This window comes from Chamaea fasciata, unplaced genomic scaffold (assembly GCF_029207755.1).
Source record: "Chamaea fasciata isolate MVZ Bird 193981 ecotype frontalis unplaced genomic scaffold, bChaFas1.0.hap1 SCAF_9, whole genome shotgun sequence".
In the NCBI taxonomy this organism is placed as follows: Eukaryota; Metazoa; Chordata; class Aves; order Passeriformes; family Sylviidae; genus Chamaea; species Chamaea fasciata.
In genome coordinates, this window is record NW_027094094.1 from 5,437,787 (window position 1) to 5,458,904 (window position 21,118).

At 45.1% G+C, this 21,118-nt stretch overlaps 1 protein-coding gene across 2 annotated transcripts; it reads left to right on the top strand.

Moving 5' to 3' along the window:
* The first annotated feature begins 924 nt into the window (after positions 1-924).
* RGS10 (regulator of G protein signaling 10) lies at positions 925-20,900 on the top strand. Of its 2 annotated transcripts, none has more exons than XM_066190832.1 (5): positions 925-1,028; positions 6,625-6,743; positions 8,179-8,265; positions 15,298-15,441; positions 18,840-20,900. In XM_066190832.1, exons 1-5 carry the CDS (start codon positions 980-982, stop codon positions 18,984-18,986), a joined length of 546 nt encoding a protein of 181 aa, XP_066046929.1. In that variant the 5' UTR covers positions 925-979; the 3' UTR covers positions 18,987-20,900. The 2 variants fall into 2 exon arrangements, with proteins under 2 accessions (XP_066046929.1, XP_066046930.1); XM_066190833.1 differs by lacking the exon at positions 925-1,028 and adding an exon at positions 1,948-2,073.
* Positions 20,901-21,118: the final 218 nt, after the last annotated feature.

Consider the following 21,118-nt stretch of genomic DNA (forward strand, 5'->3'; position numbering starts at 1 on the left):
GGAAGCACAGATGCAATTGATTCTTGTGTTCAGTCTTCTGGTGTCACCAATTCCCAGGAATGAGATCTTGGCCTTGTGCACATAAGTGGAAAATACCCATAATTTTCAGTGAGATGGGGAGCTCATCCAAATTCCCTCTGTGAACGGAGCTTCTTAGCAATGTATTACTTAGTGTGTGTTCAGGATGGGATTTGGCTGAGGTGGAAATAAAACAACTGTTGACTTGTCTGCTAGCAGTGGTTTCTGTGATTTTTTTTGTGTATTGGTGATATTTCCAGTGGGATTTCAGCGCTCCCATTGCCTCCCACTACTGTTTTGCTGAGGTAATTGTCTGTTTGATGGCTTGCAGCTTTGTCAGAATTACACAAACTTCTCACATGCCGGATTTTTGAACAAATATATTGGTAAAAACATTATTTCTGAAAGTGAAAGTACCTTTGTTAAAATTGTAATTACACTTTTCTGTTCAGAAATAATTGTCCTTCGAAATGTTGGAAGAACAAAGGAGTCACTCCAACACAAAAAGCTTGGTGTGTCTGTTTTGATAAAGACTAAACACAATTTCATGAAGGTGCCCGTCTCGGGGAAGTGTTTTTGCTTCTTGCACCTGCTCCCAGGTGGCTAAAGCAAAGACAGGAGCGTGGCTGATGGCGGGTGGGGACAGGGACACTGCTGTCCCGTGTGTCCACCATGACAGGAGCACACTGAGGAACACGGGGCTTGAGCCGGGAAGGGTTAGAGGAGGGATGGATGAGCAGGGTGGGCGCCCGGAGATAACAGGGCTGCGAAAGCGGGGCTCAGGCTGAGGAGGGGAAGGCTGCGGGGGGTCAAGCCCCGCCGGTGCCGCGGGCGGTGCCTGTGCCCCGGGCTCCGCGGGGTCTCGGGGCAGGTGCGGGGCTGGCGCCGCTCCCCGGGGCGGGGCGGGGCGGGGCAGCGCGGCCGCCCTCGGGCTCGGCAGCGGGGCCGAGCGGCGCCCGGGATGTTCAACCGGGCCGTGAGCCGGCTCAGCAGGAAGCGGCCGCCCTCAGGTAACGGGGACCGGGCCGGCGACCCCCGGGCGAGCCCGCGGCCGCTCCCGCCGAGGACGCGCCGGGCCGGGCCGCGCTGTGCTCCGGGCCGGGCTGCGCTGCCCGCGGCCCCGCGGGGGGAAGCGCGGGGCTCACCGAGGTGCCCGGGCCCCGGCGGCGCCGGGGGCCGGGGCCGGGGCTGCTCGGCGGCCCCGCCGCCCTCAGCGAGCCCTGGGGGCCGGGGGGATGGATGCGCGGTCTGGGCGCGCCGGGGGAGCCGCGCGGCGCTTCCCGTGTGCGCGGAAGAGGGAACTGGGTCCTGCTCGGGCTTGTGCCGCCGCTGCCGAGTTTCACTCGGAACTGCCGCTGTAAGCGGGGCCGAGGCGACAGCCCGGGACATCGGAGCGTGGCTGTTCGAACTCCAAATTGACTTTGAGGAGTTTGCCTTTGGAGGGAGCGTTTCTAGCTGGAATGGAGATTTCCAAGGAGCAACGCCGTAGGACAGCACGGATCCCTGTGTAGACAGGCGCTGTAACGCGGTTGTGTTCTCTACCCCCGGTGCTGCGAGTCTGTCGGTTCCAAGGGGTGATGGCTGGTATCTGTCACTGCTGAGACATTTGGGGAAACAGTTGCAGTCTCCAAATCCTAGAAAATAACGCTGTGTTTTATGATGTGCAGGAAGAAGTTGCAATCTTTCTGAGAAAAGCCAAGTGAGATCTTTGTCTGGAGTTGTTTGGGTTTTCTGGGTTTTTTGGTGGCTTTTTTTTTTTTTGATTTTGGAGGGGGGAGTCGGGGAGGGTTTTTTTTAAAGGCTATATGTCTGGTGAACACTTCCAGAGATGCTACAAAAGAGGAACGTCCCTTTAGTTTCCTTCCTTGTAGTTAAAAGTGGAATCCAGTAGCCATCTGTTGCTAGAGACAGTCAAAAGAGGATGTTGAGGCTCGTGCTCTGAACACCCCACGCGTGCAAGGGACGGCTCTGCTGTAGCAAAAGGGTCTAAAATTCAGCTGCTACTAGGAAAGAATTGTGTGAGGATTCATCCCCTGATGCTTGGATACATGGAAAGTAAGGGAATTTTCCCTTTTCAGCTGCTTGCTTATGATGTTTCCCACTGCTTCATACCTTGGATTTATTAGTTCCAGACTGGTGATTGTTGCTGGGTAGGCATTCTGGTGACTGTAGGACAAGACAAGGTATTCAGAGTGCTTTTCAAGTAATAATAAAGGCTCATGGCTCGCAGATTCATGATCCAGGTGGACGAAGGGAGGAGCGGTCAGAAGTTCTTCAAAAGAAATGGAAGTGGTTCTTCTTGTTGTCCATCAGTGCTTAAACATAGAGTAAGGAATGTGTTGTTTGCATGGTGCTTTTGTCACTGTGAGTGTTTGTGTGGCAGTTGTTTTTTGTTAGAGAGTGTGCGGGAAGGAGATGGGCAGAACAGGCGACCGGGCAGGGATGCGTTCAGCGGGATTCTGTGAAGGGTGTGAGGCTGTGCTGCTCGATATGGTGCCACAAAGGCCACGGTATCAACAGCTGGAGAGTGGCAGCAGCTTGGGAAACCGTTGTGGTGTGCAGTGCTCCTGGGAGGCAGAGTGAGCAGCATGTCTAGCTCAATTAGCCGTGTCTGAATCGCTCCGTTTGATGGGCTCCCGCAGGGTTTTCCTCTCCGTGCTTGTCAAAAACAAGGGCCAGGACTGTGAGTTCTGCCCTGCAAAGTTGTATATATTGATGGTATTGATACTCCCTGGGATTTCAGCCCAAGTTCCTGTTTGGGGGATGCAAATATTTGGCATTTTTGATAGCACTCTTCAGCTGATAATTGCGGCGTTATTAGCGCTGCACTTACCGTTCCGCCGCGCACAAAGAGCCTTTATCCGCAGCCCGCTGCTGCAGTGCCATTGTGTGATGGGAAGGCAGCTTCTGCGAGGTTTTCCTCTAAAATAATGCTCCAGATAATGCAACTGCCTGTTTGCTGGCTTAGCATGGAGTGCTCTGAAGAATGGTGCTGTTAAAAGAAGCACTTAATCACTTGCTGCGCTGGTGGGAGCAGCTGGCTGCTCCCTGCGCATCGTGCGAGCGGTTGTGTCTCTGGAGCAGATTTCCAACTCAGTGGAAAGTTTGCTTCAGCAGAAACTCTTACAACTGTGCTCTGCTGTGCGTGCCTTGCTGCCTTCCTCTGCCTCTTGCTTTCTAAGCCGCGTTAAAGACAGCAAGCTCTGCTCTGAAATTTAATTAGCGTGTCATAATGTAATATATGTACCGTAATGTAAGAAATGTGGTTAGCCTCTTTATCATCTGATGCATAGTCTGTGTGTTACTCTTACAGGGGTATTTTGGGGGGAGAACTGCCATTTTGTAATGCCCTTTGTGATGCACAAAATTATCTCCCAGTTTTTAGTAACAGCAAATGTCTGCCTTCCTCATTTAAATGATCACACAAATGTATGTACATTTTGGTTGCTGTTAAACAATGGTAGCAAGCTTGTTGTTTCCAAGGCTGTATTACTTAGCTTTGTCAGTAGATGATTTTAACAGGAGAAAGTTGTCTTTTTATAAATATCAGAAATAAATAGGTGTCAGGAGGATCATTCATATAATTACACTGCTGTATTGCCTCCTCAAATGAATTGTTTCAGACTCATTAATTTGTACTTCAGTGAAAGTATCATTTTTAAGGTAATGTAGTAATAGGGATGGACTTGGGGATCAGCTTCTGGAGTCATTTGTGGGGAAAGCCTCTTTCCTGTCTTTTGAACTCATAAAAAAATTTTGAAAAATCACATATTAAACCTGCTACATGAAACCAGCACATGGAGCGGGAAGTTCTGATCCTGGCTGAGGGGATGTCAGGTCACTTTTTCATTAGAATAAATGTCAGTGATGGCATATTTAATGGGATATAATAAAAACACCCAGCAGTTTTAATAGCCTCATAAAATTTCAGGGTGTTTCCTACTGTCGTGTGCAGCCTATTTATGTTTGGGCTGAAGGGGAATGTCGGTGTCTTCTGGTGGATGCAGAGAAACACTGGACGTGGGGATTAATGGTGCCCAGCCTGGTGTCCCCAGCCTGGTGTCCCCAGCCTGGTGTCCCCAGCCTGGGGTGGGCAGTGCTGGGAGCTGTAGGCTGGGCTGAGCTGGGATTGCACCTCTGGTGGCATCTGGAGCTGCCCAGAACCTGAGACATCCCACAGCCTCTGCTCTGGGGGCATAAATGAGGCAAGGGATAAATGGGATCAATCGAATAGATGAGGCAAGGGGGAAATGGAAGGCTTGCAATGGACAGACAACCCTTGTCTGTGTACCACAGTATTTTTTGGGTTGTGTGGAGCTGGTTAAGTGAGGAAATAATCTGAGTGACAGTGTCCTGTACAAGGCTTAGCAGAATGGACACTAGGCAGATCTCATGTAGGTCCTCCCTTAAAAAAACCCCAAATTTTGTTCTATTAAGGCTGTAGGAGGAGAATGCAGGGGAAAGGGGAGTAGAGGGAGCTGAGTTTGGAGGCTGACAAGGAGGGAGGGGGCAGAACATAAATGGAGGGATAGAGTTGGGCTGTGCTGGGTGGGCTGGAAGTGAGAGGAAGATGGGGAAAATGGTGATCAGGGAGGGTTGAGAATGACCAGCAGTAAAATAAAAGATCAGTCAAAGCAGCAGAAGAGAAGCAGATTGATGTGTCCCGGGTTTGTGGAAGGACTTATTCTGCCCTTTGCTCACCAGAAATTGGGGTTTTTTAAGGTTTTCAAGGGTCTGGGTCTGCATTGGCTCATTGAAACACATGCTTTTCAAAGTAATCATTAGTGCCCACTTAGATTTGGCTGGAAAAGAAACTCTGGGAATCAAATGTTCCCCCCTTCTGTTGTGTGCTAAATCACATGCTCAGTGAGGGAATGGCCTGGTTCTGCAGGCCACGAGCAGCTGCACACACAGAGCTGCCATCCCTCTCCAAGGTGAGTGTGAATATAACACCACCTCCGAGCTCCTCAGAGGGTTTTGGGTTCTGCTGCGACACACTTGGCCATTCCCACTCAAATCTCACAGATTTTACTGAGATTAGATGCCCAAATACTTTGAGTCAGGTTTCTAAAATAAATTTTTCAAGTGCTAATCAAGAACCACATCCTTTTGCACAAAGGGGGGTAAACACAGTGCTCTTGTCACATGTGAAGGCTGCAGCTGTGGTTCAGAGACAATTCTTAGGTTCTGACTCGACCTTTAAACTAGCAGAGTTTCTAAAACAAAATCCCTTCTCCTATCAAGGCAGAAGAGATGTTCATTCATTTAGAACAGTTGGTAAAACAAACAGAGTCCACAGGTCCCTACCAACCAAAGCACAGGAGCATCTGCTGTCATGCCAATATTCTGTGGGACTTTAACCTCAGCATTATTTCCAGTCACCAACTGGAAAGGGCATCTGCTAGTGTGTATTTTTATTTTTGTGTATATATATATGTATGTGTGTGTGTATGTATTTCTGCATAGAGAGTTTTGTTTTTTGAGATACTTAGTGAGGATTAATTTCATGGTGAAAGAAGGGTTTTTAGGGTTTTTAAAAGCAGAGCTTAAGCAGAAGTTATCCAGATGCAGATTTCCAGTAAGTTGGTAGGGAGAAATGAAGGAGTTATATAAATAGAAGCTCCACTGATTACAGTAAGAGTTTTGTGCATCCCTCCAGTGCATAGTGACCTGAAGTGCAGCTCTTATCCTTCTGACTTCCCTCCTGTGTTCCCAGGGCATTTTGTGTTAAGAGGAGAGGAGGCTGAGCACTTTATGCCTGTGTTGGAGTTTTTCAGATGAGCAATAGCATTCCTGGAGTTTTTTTCAAGTAATAGGTTTTCTGAAGGGTAGCCAGCAAATGGGGGGGTTTTGCCTTCACCAGCCTCGAATGAAATGCACTTGTTCCTGGGATAGAGAAAATAGAAATGGTATTCCATCTTTGCTGTCTGTGAGAAGGCTGGCTGGCAGGTCAGATGTGGGCACAGTCCAGTACACCTCATAAAAGGAGAATTTCAGGACTTGGAAAAAAACAGTAAAATCACCCTCTTGCCCAAAACCAAGTTGACTCAGCTGGAGAGAGCTGGAGACTCTTCTGCTGGGTGTGTTTCCTCCCCTTGGACGGGGTTAATATCTTGGACTGGCTCTTCTGCTAATCAAACCATTCTTTTTCTTTCTCTCTTTGCTTTTGCTGAGCATCCAGCTTCCAGTGATGATTCTCTTCTTAAAAATAAATCTCACGTGTGTGGGTGACCAGAAGTTCCTTTAGAGAAGCCAACACTGTTGACAGTGCCAGAGTAAAATGTGGGCAGTGGTCATTGTGTTCCCCAGGCTTGAACTCCTATAAAACAAGGAGGTGTTTGAACTCCTATTAAACAAACAGTGTCTCCTTACATGCTCATGAATTATGTGGCTATAAGGAATTTTTTGCCTCCTTGAAGGCAAAGCAGATTTCGAGTGTCTGTATGTGTGTGTGTGTGTGCTTATTTTCAGTTTTATGGTGTTTCCTTTAAAGAGGGCAGCTGAAATCAAGAGTGCAGGAGGAAATGGGGGAGACACCCATGTGGCTGATACTTGTCTTTTCTAAAGAAGATGCTGTTTTTTTCCCTTTTTTTTTCTTTTTCCCAGAGATAAATGACGGTGAGGGCCACCCAAGCAGCAGCCACCAACCCTTGAAAGGAACCTCGAAATGGGCCACGTCCCTGGAGAACCTCCTGGAAGACCCGGAAGGAGTGAAACGGTTTAGGGTCGATATATTAAATATGGATATTTACATAGAGCAAAATCCAGGTTTTAAAGCAGAATGAGCTTCAGCATGAAGGGTGCAGCAGTGTCAACACTGTGAGCAGAGGCACACATCCCTCTGGATACGTGCCCTGAGCAGAGCTGGAGCTGTGCCACTGGCAGAGCTTCTGAGGTGGCACCTTTTGCCCCCTGCCACTGCAGCCTGTGCTCAAAAGGCACATGCAAGGCCTTTGGCTGCACCTTCCTGATGGGATCTGTGCTGTCTTGCGAGGATTAACAAGCTGCAGTTGGATAAAGTGCAGTTCCTGAGCTCTGATCCCTCCTGCCAAGCATTGTTTATCACTGAGGTCCTGGGCTCTCCTTCTCACTCGTTGTCCTTAAGCCATGAGTTACCAGGAGCAATCTTATGACTCTGTGGCTCTTGCTCTGTGTTTAGCAGCTCTGCTGAAAATATTCCCTTTCAGTTTACTACAAAGTGTGGGCTGGTGCAGCTCAAAATGGTTTGAAGTTTAATTAGGTGAGGGTGGTGAGTTGGTGTTTCAAGGCCTTCTTGCCATGTTAGATGTAATAGGAACTGCCTTCTTGAAAGTGCTTTTGCCATACCATACTGATAAAACGCACTGGGACAAGATGGTTTCCTGACAGACTGGTTTGAAAAGTGAGGTAAACAAGAATTACAAAACAATGATTTTAAATTCTTTTTTTTAAAAAAAAAAAGTAATCTCGGTGCTGTTCAATTCCTGGCATTACTTAGTCTCTGTTTTCCAACACTTGAAGGAGAAAACTGATGATCTCAGAGCTATAAAAGTTTCAGTCATTATATTTCATAAATAAATTTAATGTACATTTTTCCCCTTTTAAAGCATGCCTCACTTTTGGAGGAATGTGCTGTGTTTAAACAGCCCAGAGAACACAGCTACATCTTCTGCTTCAGTTTGTTGAAGTGAATTCATTGCCACTGATGATCACATTTAGAAACACTTTCGTTTGTAGAGATTCTACTCATTACAAAAGTCAGAAATGTGCTACGTGAGAATCCCAAGTGCCTTGTGACTCTCATTAAAATAGTTCATTTTACTCACCTGGTAGGTAATGAATTCATATATTTTTGGATTTCCCTTTGAGCAGTGGCTGTAAAAGTGCTCGAGTTATTTAAGGGAGGCTGAAGAAACAATTCCTGTTAGTTACTGATACGGTCTGAGATTAGATGTAGCCCATCCTCCTCCTGGAATGTGCTTTCAAAGTGCAGAAAACCAGAGTGTTCAGTATCAGTTCTGCAGATGCACAAATGCAGTGGTTCTGTCACATTGGGTTGGGTAAACTCATGGTAAAGTTAATTGTGGGCAGCTTCTAGTTCTAACAGCTGTAGTAGGAAGAGGAAAGAACAACTGAGAAATTGGATCCTAACCTTTGTGTGTTTGTTTTTCCCTTTCCTAGGAATTTTTAAAGAAAGAATTTAGTGAAGAAAATGTTTTGTTCTGGTTAGCATGTGAAGAATTTAAGAAAACACAGGGAAAAAAGCAGGTATGTTTCCTAAATAAATTCTACTTGTCAACAAAGTTTACTTAGCAGAGCTGGAGGTAAAACATCTCTGTTGCAAAATGTGCTTTGCGTGAATGCAAATAAATGTATTTGAAGAAATTGCACTAAAATCATCCTGATGGAATTGTTTGGAAACAAAGCTGGTTCTATTTCAAATCAAAACAAAGTGCTGAAATTGTCAAGTTTCCCGTGTTTTGAAAACTGAATTTTTTGTAGTTTCTAGGCAGTAGCAGAAGTTTTATTAATTTAGCGTTGTTGCATCATCTTGTTTGCAAATATAAAGATATTTCATTCAGAACTTTTTTAGACCACGGCAGCTAATACATGGAAATTTACACCACTGTGATATCTTAGTGGAACATAAAAATAACGAATGGCCCAAACAAAAATATTTTACAGCGCCAAAATGAAACATTTGGCCTTATCAAATTACAAGTTACAAAACAAAAGGGGTCTGTTTAAACTTTTTTGCTTAAATATTTATCCAAATTGATGTATACCTGCAGAGCCTTTTCATTTTGATGACAGCTCTATCTTTCCAGTAGGAAATATTCTGTTGGAAAATTTTTCAACCAGGCACCTCCAATAAGTTTTGTTGGTTTTTTTTTGTTGTTTTTTTTTTTTTTTTTTTTTCACTGCTTGGATCTTGGCTTACATTTAGATCCACCAGGAACACAGGATCCACTTTCACATTTAGACTTTGAAGCCCATAGAGTCAGGCCTAAAATATGTACCATGTTTTGTTTGCTTCTTTCTCAAAAAGTTTTTGTGTCTGTTTTCTTCGTTTGTTCTGTAGTTTTCTTGAGACATTTCAAATTTATCTGCTCTTTAAGAGCTCATTGTGTGAGTATGAAATTAAATAGTTTCAAGTTTTAAAACTCCAAGTGAGTATCCCTGTCCTTGAAAGTCAGACCCTTAGAGCTCTTCATTTTTTTTTTAAATCCCATTTTTATAATTTTTACCTGAGTGCAGCTCTTGTTGCCAAAGGGCACATTTTGGCACCATGAAGAGTGGGAAAATGCCCCTTAAACCTCTTCCAAGTGAATCACAGAATCACCAGGTTGGAAGAGACCTTCAAGATCATCGAGTCCAACCCAACCCTAACTCCTCAACTAAACCATGGCACCGAGTGCCACATCCAGTCTTTGTTTAAACACATCCAGGGATGGTGACTCCACCACCTCCCTGGGCAGACAATTCCAGTACTTTATCACTCCTTCTGTAAAAACCTTTTTCCTAATGTCCAGCCTGTATTTCCCTTGGTGCAGCTTGAGGCTGTGTCCTCTCCTTCCGTCAGCTGCTGCCTGGAGAAAGAGACCAACCCCACCTGAGCACAGCCGCCTCTCAGGGAGTTGTGGAGAGTGATAAGGTCACCACTGAGTCTCCTTTTCTCCAGGCTAAACAACCCCAGCTCCCTCAGCTGTTCCTCACAGGGTTTGTGTTCCAAGCCCCTCACCAGCCTGGTTGCCTCCTCTGGACGCGCTCAAGCGTCTCAACGTCCTTCCTAAACTGAGGGGCCAGAGCTGGACACAGCACTCGAGGTGTGGCCTCCCCAGTGCTGAGTACAGGGGAGTAATGACCTCCCTTCTCCTGCTGGCCACACCATTCCTGATCCAGGCCAGGGGCCATTGGCCACCAGGGCACGCTGCTGGCCCATGTTCAGCTGCTGTCACCAGCACCCCCAGGTCCCTTTCTGGTGGGCACTGCCCAGCCACACCGTCCCCAGCCTAGAGCATTGCAGGGGGTTACTGTGGCCAAAATGCAGGACTCAGCACTTGGACTTAGTAAACTTCATCTTACTGGACTCTGTCCATCCATCCAACCATTCCAGGTCTCTCTGCAAAGCCCTTCTCCTTCCCAACAGATCAACACACGCTCCCAGCTTAGTGTCTGCAAATTTACCAATGAAAGACTCAGTCCCCTCGTCCATGTCATCAATGAAAATATGGAACAGAGCTGGTCCCAGCACAGACCCCTGAGGGACACCACTGGTGCTTGGCCACCAGCTGGATGCAGAGCCTCCAGCACCACCCCCAGAGCCATGCAGCCAGGTCTTAACCCAGCAAAGAGTGCTCCTGTCCAAGCCACAGGCTGCCAGCTTTTCCAGAGGTGTTCTGTGGGATTATATGTGCTTGGAGGAATGTCAGAAATGCCAAGGAATAGGAATCAGATGGGAGAGCTGGGCTAGGAGAGGTGTTATGAAGTGCAGGTGTAAGAGGGCTGTGTCCAGCCTGCAGCGTTCCTCTCTTAAGGTCAGTCAAATATTGTCAGCTAAAAGACTTCCCCAGCATATTTCCAACAACAACAACAACAAACTTTCCCTGTCTTTCCAAACAATGTATTTTGGGTAGGGGAGTCTATTTTCTGTAAATATCCTGTGTTTTGCACTGGAAAAAAAAATCCCCTCAAAACAATTTGCTGGGTTTATCTGTGAGTATTTTTTGGGTATTGATAAATCCTTAAAAATACAACAATACTATTTTTTGGGAGTTCAATTTGACTGTGAACTTTGTAACATTTAGTAATTCCAGTTTTGTGTATTCAGCTGCTTCCCTCCCTCATTAAGGCCCATGAATACAGAGAGTCTTGGGGAAAGAACAACCAGTCAGTCGACTTTTCTGTAAAGTCCCATGCTTTCAGTGGGATAATAATCATATTTTCCCCTGGCTAAATAATTTCCATTTTTTTAGCTGATTTAGGGTTGCTAATATAGGATGCCAGCACAGAAGATGTTACAGTGATGTGCAGGGATAGGAGCTTGGTGAATCCTTCAATGAATTGCCAAATGAATGGACAGAGACTTAACTAGGTTTTTTTTAGTTTAATTAATCAGTACCAGTCGTTCCACGGCATGGTCAGCCTGGAGTCTGGTGTTGCCCAAATTATTGTAACTGGCTCAATAAATGTGCTTTAGAATGACACAGACTTACAGTAAATTTTTGTAGCTACTGCTTATGGGTGGCTTTGTTTAGATAATTTACAAAGCTAGGAAAAGCACTAAAAATAGAAATCTTTCCAGTGTTTATGGTAGCGTGAAGCGTGGATTTTTCTTCTGAAAGTGACTCTTGAAGAAATCCCTTTGCATCTCTATTGTGTGCACAGTCTTCTAAAAACAGATTTTTAACTTGTTTTGTAATTGACTTCTCCTTAAAACTGGTTTCCCACACAGATTAGCTCATAGACACTGAGATTCTTGGTCAGATGAAGCTGATATCAATTTAACCCAGGCTGGAGTGAGTCCAGAGGAGGCCACGGAGATGCTCCAAGGGCTGAAGTAGCTCTGCTCTGGAGCCAGGCTGGGAGAGCTGGGGGTGTTCAGCCTGGGGAGGAGAAGGCTCCAGGGAGACTTTCCAGTGCCTAAAAGGGCTCAAAGAGAGCTGGAGATGGACTTGGGACAAGGGAATGGAGTGACAGGACAAAGGGAATGGCTTCAAACTGACATAGGGCAAGTTTAGATTTGGTATAAAGAAGAAATTCTTTTCTGTGAGGATGGTGACACACTGGAACCCAGAGAGATGATCAGTGTCCCATCCTTGGAAACATTCACTGCCAGGCTGGATGGGGCTCTGAGCAATCTCATCTAGTTGAAGATGTCCCCTGTCCCTGCAGGGGGTTGGAAGTAGCTGAGCTTTAAAGTATTTTCAAACCCAAACCATTCCATGATTCTATGAATGGGATTTCCCCCCCCTCTCTTTCTAAAGGATGAGATAAACTTTTCATTACTTGATGTGAGAGCACTGGCATGGGGTCCTGCTTGGTCAGTTCAATCTTACCTGAAGGTTAAGCATCCATTGTGCCAGGGATATTTATTGCTTCTTTTCATCCTTTCTCTGCCAGCCTGGGGCAGTGTTTGGTTTTGTACAGGCTGCTGTTCCATCAGAGTGGGTGATTCAGGGAGCAGGGGAGATTTTTGGCAGCTGCAGGGCGAGGCAGCAGGCAGGCTGCATTGCTGGTCTAGGCTGGGTTCAGCCCATCAATTTCCCCCTCAGCTCAAGACACATTGCTTTAGCTCAGAAAAAAAATAATCAAAAAAACCACAGGATATTCCTTTAAAGTTGAAGTTAAAATACAAATTTAATGTTTAGTGAAGACTGAGAAAGCAATTGGGTCAAGTCCACTGGTGGCAGTGAGCTCTGCTGCCACCCATGTGGCCCTCGTGTTAGGGCATGTCCTTAATTACTGAAATGGGAGTGCTGGGAATAAGGGAATAAAATTTAACTTTAAATATTTTGTTGAAGTTAGTCATATGTTGTTTCATTTGTGCTTGTTAATGAAATAAACAACACGCTAGTCATGCCGCTTCCCAGGGTTTAAATGTTTCTCCTCTTGCAGCTGAGCTTCAAAAATAAATTACAGATTGTCATAAATGCTTCCAACAACAGGGAATATTTTCAGCTATTGCTAAAACCCACCAAAGTGTCCGCGTTGAAGTTTTGTGGTGAATGATTCCAGAACAAAGTCCTGTATTTTCAGGAGTTTCTTCTCCGTGTGGAGTGTAGCAAGGGTTCAGCAGGGCTGGGTAATGCTGCACAGCTGCTGAGTGCTGGGAGCCCGGTCTGAAGAGCATCTGGGGCTCCCATTCACCTCATTTGGGAGCCACACATGCTTGGGAGCTGAGTTTGACCTTAGGAGAGGAAGTGGGAAAGAATATTGTATCCACTTGAAATAGCGAGGGGGGGTTGCTGCAGACAGCACTTTGTACTCCAAATGGGAATCTGGCACAGACACTGGGGACAGCACACAGATGGGATTGGGGACTGCCAGAAATCCTTTAATAACCACCTGTGAACAAGATCCCAGGGTAAGAGCTGTTCCAGCTCCAGAGTCCCCTGTGCTGAGGCTTTAGTTTCAGGCTGATGCGGAGCAGAGAATGCCACCGAGTGAACAGGGACAATCTCTGCCTCCTCCACCTGAACCTGGCTCTGCCTGAGTGACATTTGGGGGGTGTATGAGCACACTGGCAGCTTTAACTGTTCTTTCTTTTTAAAGCAAATTATAGGCTGCAGTTAATCAGCTGCTGTACTACTGAAGCATAGACATAGCAGCACAGTTCTATTTGCAGCAGAACCTGTAACGCTCAGCTGTGCGTTTCCACGTTCCCCCACTGCTGTAAAGCCAGGTCCTCTGTGTCTCTGCAATGGCCTCCTCTCCCTGCCACGGCTCTTTCACTTCCTTTCTTTGTTATTCTTCCTCACAAAATCCAAAGAGCCTCCCTGTTTCACCAGCCTCCCACACAGTCCTGTTGTTCCTCTCCATGCTCTTTAAACTTCCTCACAGTTACTTCTAGTTTTGTGTTCCCACTCAAGCCTCCCTCTGCTCTTTCTCTGCAGTGCCCGGCTTGCTCCTGTGTCCTTGGGCAGGCAGCACCTTGTGCTGGGGCTGCTGAGGAGTTACATCTGCCTTGATTAGCCAGCAGCAAAGAACATTCTGGCAGTTCAAGTAGAGCAGATAACTTTGGAGCACATACTGCAGCTTTTCCCTTGGTGCATGTGCTGCTTTTCCTCTCCCTTTCTTTTCTCTTGCTGATTTTCCACTGACTCAGCGGGAGGGTAATTCTTTTTTCTCAGTTCTTTGCCCCTTTCTGAAGTATGGTAGAAATTGGACAGCGGGTTTAAAAGTCATTTAGGTGGGACTGGCAATACAATTGCTCATGCAATAATGGCTGAAGGCCCCTTTACTGTGCCTGCATTAGGACATTAACTTTGCCACTTCCAGCAGTCACACCTTTGATCCCTTGGATTAATTGCTCATTTAGAACAGAAGTGGCTGACCTAGTCCTCCCTGAGCTGTGAAACGCGTTGGAAATCGTTAAAAACAGTTCACTGTGACCTGATGCACTTGACACGTAATGCTCTACCCACCAGATGAATAATGAGTTTTAAAAAGGAATACTAAAGAATGGGTGTCCCCTTCAGCAGTGAGAGAGCCCCAACTCTTTGGGCCTCCTGAATGCTCAAACACATGCAGCTTTTCTCCTAATTACCCTCAAATGAAAATGTACCTCAGATGTAAAACATGGAAGTAATTCTGAGACTCCTTCATGGGCAGGGTTTGAATGTCTCCTTCTCCAAGCCCTATTCCCATCAAAGGCACAGCCCTTTAGCTGGTGCTGCTCTGGAGCTGTGGTTGCTCATTAGAGGTGCCCTGGGGACGCTGGTGAGTGCCCAGGGCTGGGGATGGCCCAGAGCAGCTGCTGCTGGGTTGCTTCCAGCACGCAGAATTCAGATTGCAGCAGGGGGCTTGGCTCTTGCCTGGCTTGGTTCTCTTCTCCCTCTCTGGCTTCCTCTTATCCAACCATCTGGTTGAGGGGCCTTTCACTGAACTTCAGGGGATTGTGGCCACTCACTGCTTTGAAGCTTAAAGATGCTGGTGGGGTCAAGATGTTACTGGTTTGACAAGGGAAGAGCTCTGAAGTCAGGGCAAATACCAACAAACAGCTTCATGCAGTTCACGCCTTTATTTATGAACCCTCAGAGGCTGTTGAGAGTCTTATCTTTGCCAGTTAGTCAGGTTGTTGGTGTTTTCTTTAATCATGGAGTGGGTGTTGTAGGTGAGCTGCTCTGAGGTAGTGGTTAACACAGAGTGTGTGGTGTGACAATGTTATCTGGCAGTAGCATGGGTTATACACTCCCTTCACCGAATTTTCCCTTGTAGTCAGCTCCCAGCTTTTCTTCCTCCGGTGTTCTGCCCATGCTGACGATGTGTTAGGAAAAACATTTGTCTCGAAAGCAAAGACAAGGTGTAGATGATGATGCTGAGCAGTTTTACACTGGCTGCTGAGACTGTAACCTGCTTACTGCTCAAAAATCCAATTTTACTGCTGAGATTCAATCATCCCAACCTGCCGTAACCTAGAGCTGAGTTCTGGCAGCTCTCATTGATATCAGTGTAGCTTTTGGCCTGCAGGGGTATTCCTCTTCCAGTACAAATGAGCATACAGAAGTGAGATAAACCTGATACAGAGAACATTCCCACAGCAAATAATCCCTTAAATGATCTTAAATTCTTTTGCAGATGCAGGAAAAAGCTAAAGAGATTTACATGACTTTCCTGTCCAGTAAAGCTTCCTCCCAAGTCAATGTTGAAGGGCAGTCCCGTTTGAGTGAGACCATCCTGGAGACACCTCACCCTCTCATGTTTCAGAAGCTGCAGGACCAGGTAAAGTTATTCACTTCAATAACACATTTTCATTCATTTTTTGTCTGGTTTTAGTGAACTCTGCTTTCTAACCATGGCATGGGTCGGACAGGTAAGCACAGAGCTGGGTTGCTTCCATATTGGGGATATTAATGCAGCTGCTCTGAGATATTCCAGGTTCTTGGCCCCATCTCACTACAACCAATTAATTAAGAGACTCAATACAATCATTCTAATTCCAGCTCAGGACTTTCCTGGAAAACTGGATGGAGTTTTCTCCTGGGTTCCTGCGTGGGTAGCTTGAGAATCACCCTGACTAACTCCGTGCCTTTGTCTTCCTGTGTATTCACTTGTTCTGAGTCATTGCTGATGTTTGTTTCTGTAGTTGCCACTGGTTTCCTTGAGAGTTCAAATTTCTTCATTTTGCTTTGCTTTGGTATTTATGTTGATATGAATATAACACAATTTTCTGAAAAGTCTCCTCTTCTGCAGCGTGCAAGACTTAGAAGAGTTGGTCTCTGCTCTGCCTTTCCCTCAAGAACTTGGGAGGTCTGACAGAAATTAGAAATTTTGCAGGCATGTCTTTAGGTGGTAAATTTTCTTGATATTTAGCTGATTTCAAAGCATAAGTTATGAAGTGAGTCATTCTTATCTGCAGCCTTCCAGCGCTTGCAGTACTATTTTTAATTCCTGTACCATCCTCAGGACTACCTGTATTTTCCATTTGGCTCTTTCCTTTTGTGGAGAAACAGCACAGGGATTCAAACAGTGTTTTCTGCCCATTTCAATCAGGTATTGAACACATTGCTGGGCACTGCCTGGGTCACTTGGAGGGGTCTGAGGAGCAAAGGCTCTGCTGTTTTTCAGGCAGATTCCAAGACAGTAGAAATGTCTAAACTGAAATCTAATTTCCATGTGAAGAGACAGACTTTTTAATGGAACAAGTTCTGACTTGGGGGAAGGGAAGGAAATGTTCTGATAGATCTAAGCACTGCAGTTCAGGGTGAGTGACTATAAGAGTGAAGCTGGAGAGAACACTGGAGTTAAAATATTTGCTATTTTATAAATTACATGCACATGGAGAGCGCCAAGGATTAGTAACACCTGAACTGGAACCACACTGGACCAGTGGCAGAGGAATCCCACAAGTGTGGGAAGAAATTCTGTGAGCTTTTAAAAACAAATGCAGAGCATTTATGGGTCATTGCAAGTTTCCAGTGCTTGAAGCTACTGTTTATTGCTGTTAGATAATGGCTCAGAAGAGTTATGGTCTTCTCCAGTTTTCAATCCTTATAAAGTTATGAGGAGTGGTGTAATTTGTTCTCTGAAGAGCAGCGTTAACCACTGCTGGCTCTGTGGGTCCGAAGTAGAAAAAGGCAGAGCTGGGAGGCTGCTGGTGCACAGCAGTGCTGGCAGCAAGAGCTTCAGTTCTCCAGAGAGCTCCTGCTCTATCTGGGGATGCTGGTGGGGTGTGGGCCGGTGCTCATGGGGTGGCCCTGGCTGCCCCCAGGCCGTTTGTTTGTGCTGAATGAAGTGTTAGAGTGACTCAGAGAATTCCATGTGCTTCAGAATACTTGTGGGGTAAATGTTCCTGCTCCTCAAAGGCACTGGGAGGAGGGAGGGAGGGGGAAAAGAGGGTTCTGCTTTGGCACAGGATTATGAACTCTGCTCTGTATATTTGGCTGACCAGACTGCAGAAGATTCTGATCTTCAGTGCTCTTTCTCTCTGGGAGATGCTTTAAGTGATACCAGGAACAAGAGGGGTCTAAGTGCTTAACACAGGTGTGACATTTTAACAGGAAATGTCTCCCTTGCACCTTTTTCCTCTTGAGCTGGTTGGATAAATTTGATTCTATTGTAGTTGGCCAGTGCCCGGAGGTATAAATTGACTTTGCTTGACTCAGGAAGAGTCCAGACCCTGAAGATCAGGCTCTACACAGAGTGGGTGTTTGGGGATTTTTTTTTCATATTCCAAAATGTAGCTCAAAGAATAATATTTCCACAGTTTTAGACATGAACTTAAATATTTAAATATGTAAACAAATAGTGGTTAGCAAAACCCACTATGTAATTAACTTGTAAGGGTGCTGTTTCAGCAAATGCACAGACAAGAACAGTCAAGTTTTAGGTGTTTGCCTGTGTCTGTCCAAGTTCCTCGAGGATGTGAAATGAAAAAGAAGTTTGAGATTGTTTTTTTCCTCCTAGCAAAAAGCTGTATTACCTGACTGTACTATCAGTTAGAAGTGAGGCAGGTAAATTTAAAGATGAGTTATTTAAGAGTAGCCACATCTGCAGGTCAGAATCCAGAAATTTGTCTCGGAAATCCAGTTATTCTGAGTATCATAAAACAGAATCAGTCCTGAAACATGACTCAGAGAGGCTCCACCAGTGAAATGATAGACTGAGGGTGAGGCTTTGGTTTTGCCTCAATTATAGTTTTGAAGTTTACTTTTTTTCCCTTCCCCTCTGTTTCAAGAACAAGCAAATTATAGTTCTGACCTTGACACCTGAACAGATTCCAGGCTCCTCTCCCAACCCTTTTGTTTTCAGAAAACTCCAAAGGAGTTGTAGGTTTTTGGATTTTTTTTGTCTGCAGTGGGTATAAATAGAAGAGCAGCAGTTATGCTGAGGGATGAGCCTGAACTCAGGCCCTGGGAGGAAAAAGCTGTACTTCGTGTTTCCATGCTGGCTGTGAGAAGCTCTTGGCCTAGTGAAAAGTGTAATTACACAAATTTAATCCACCAGTGATTTAAACCCACACTTTACCTGGCAAAACACATCTGTACCAAGTCAACTCTTTGTGGCAGGTTCCTGCAACATTTCTCATCTGGCCTGAGACCAGCCTTGGCATTTGGTTTAAAAAGGACGGGAGGATTGGCATAGGTTTAATTGGCTACACCAGTTGTTTCAGTATTTGTGTAAACTATATTTTATTTCAGAAATTATTTAGAGGCTTTCCTTAGTTACCCAGTGCTCTGCACGAGTTACTCTGCAGCATTCAGGAGTCAGAAAGGTGCATAAAAGGTCCCTCTCTTCCTTCAAAGCTCCGCTTTGTCCCCCTGAATGCCTTGCAGACACCCTGCCAGGAGGATCTGATCATCTTCCTCACTGACCAAGGCACGGCACCTCTCACCTTCAGTGGTAGGTGTGCAAAGTTGGCTGCTGTGAAAACTGTAATTTGATTTTTAAACTAATGTGGGCATTATTGCCAAGCAGTCACCGTGGAACCCACAGCACTGTTTGCTACCTGCTGCCCCTCGGAGAGTTGGGAGTGCATTTTTTTTTTTTTTAATGTCCTGCTCTGTAGTAATGCTCTAGTACAAACAGAAGGAAAGCGCATTGGAATTAATGCATCCCTCGTTTAAAAATCTCATTTTACTGAGGTAATTTGCCTTGTACTCTTTTCCCCCTCTTCCCAGATATTCAATCTCATGAAATATGACAGCTACAGCCGCTTCCTGAAGTCAGACATATTCCTAAACCATAAGAAGAGTGAGGAGCAAGAGGAGAACTCACCAGAGGCTCAGACTGCAGCTAAAAGAGCATCAAGAATTTACAACACATGAGACACAATGGATCTCTTCAGGAGAGGCAATACAACAAGGAAATTACACTCAGGAACAGTCTAGGTTTATAGCAGTTGCATTTAGGGCTTGGAAAGCTCAAAACCTTTTTAGGAGATACTTACCTTCTTAATTGCTTGAATGACTAATTGTTTTTGCATGATAGCTATTAACCAAGCACCCATGGAAGGACTGTTTCCCAGCTAAAAGGCTGAGGTATTCCTCCACTGCATGAATTGCCTTTCATATTTCACAAGTTAAAATGCTTTCAATCCTTGTATTTTCTTTCGTGAGGCATCTTGGTGATGAGAAATGGGAGATAGCGTGGTTGGGCTTTTATTTTTGCCTTGTAATTTTTATTTGGGACTAGCTTTTCCATCCTGAGCTGCTGGGAGAAGCAGTTGAGGAGTACATTTCACATTAGCTTGTGGGTGAGTCATTCATAGCAAATTTAATCATAAAGGGACAGCATCTTTCAGGGTTAAGCTCAGTAGAATCCAATCTCTTCCTGGGTGATTTTGTTCTTTCAGGGTGATGTCTGTTTTGCTTTGTCTTTATGGCTGAATCAAAACACTTCCCTAGTCATGATTTTAATTTTTGTATCTCCTAAATTTCCCCTAATTTTTTTTTTTTTTTTTTTTTTTTTTTTTTTTGCATTAGACAATCACCTTCTTCAGAGGATGGGATAACCTCTATTCCCTTGGGAACAAAGGCTCTAAAAGAGACAGAATCTCTGCAGAACTCCTAACTGCCATTAGGGAATGTGACAACAAATAATTAAATATCCCTCTCAGGGCACACTGATCTCAGCAAAGCTTGGCTTTGTCCCTCACACCAGTGTGACATCAGATGCTGCTATCAGGAGGCATCTGCTCTCTCCCAGGTCTCCTGAACAATCCTGCTCTGTGCAGCAACAGAGCTTTGGCAAAGGACCAAAAAACCAAATCTGGTTTTGTTTTACTTGATTTTTTTTCCTGCTAAAATCACCCTGCCGAGGATTTTTTTGCCCCACTCAAATATTTCAGGGTTTCCTAATTGTGATTTTGGAGAGCTGCAGTGGAACAAAGAGTTGGTTTTGGGGTTCAGCCACTCTCCCATCCAGCTTGAGAGCAAGGGGAATTTATTTCTGCCCTGTGCAATCAAAGGTTGGTAGAGAAAGGCAATTCCCAATGAGCATTCCATGTTGTCCCGGGAATGTGTCAGCACTGAAAAGCACATTTTGGCACAGAGTTTTCCCTGTGTTCATATATTTTTTGATTAATTCACTGCAGTGTTACTAAATTGCATTTTAAGCTGGGAAAGTGTATTAGCTACTTGCTCTATTTACAAGCTTCGCAGCTGTCCCTGGCTGTTTCCCACTCTCTCATTATTTACTCTTCCATTTTTTTTGCACTGCTTCTCTTGAACTTTTGTTTATGTGCTGGCTAATCTAAATGCACAGTTAGCTTCTGAACATTTTGTGCCCTTTTTTTTTCTTTTTTGGGGTCAGAAAGGCCAGATATGTTTCATCCACGCTGTCACTATCAATATTTAAAATCTATTCGTCATTTTTAGAATGCAAACTCCCTTGGTGGACTTGATTGTTTCTTTTATCTCTGAGCCGTTCTTGCAGGTATTGTGTAAAGGAAATTGTTTCCATGGGCTTTTCCCTAGTTAAAAGTGGGGCTGGGAGCTCTGATTCTTCCCTTAGAGCTCCATGCCCTGTTTGTTTTTAGGAAGTCAGAGAAGAGGTCAGTGCCTCCACATGCATGTTGTAAGGTGTAATTCTTATGCACTGAGTTAATGTTCTTTTTATGCTCTCGAAAGATTTGATGGTGTAGTCATATTACTTCAGGCACTTTCAGTGGTATTTGACCTCGTGCTTAAGCTGTATTTCAATATTTAACTGAATAAGAATGAACTAAACATGTGCATGAATCTTTTTTTTTTTTTTCCTTTGATGGGGCCTAGGAAATGGGACGATCCAGTCCTGGACTTGCCAACTCTTTGTAATCTCAGGATTACCTCTTTTGAAAATCCACTGAAATAACAAACTCTTAATGCCTGCCACAGCAGAGGACAGAACTTCTGATAGCATTGAAGCCCTTGGGAGTGGGCAGCTTAAACTGTTTAGGACTTGGGATTTGTATTTTCCC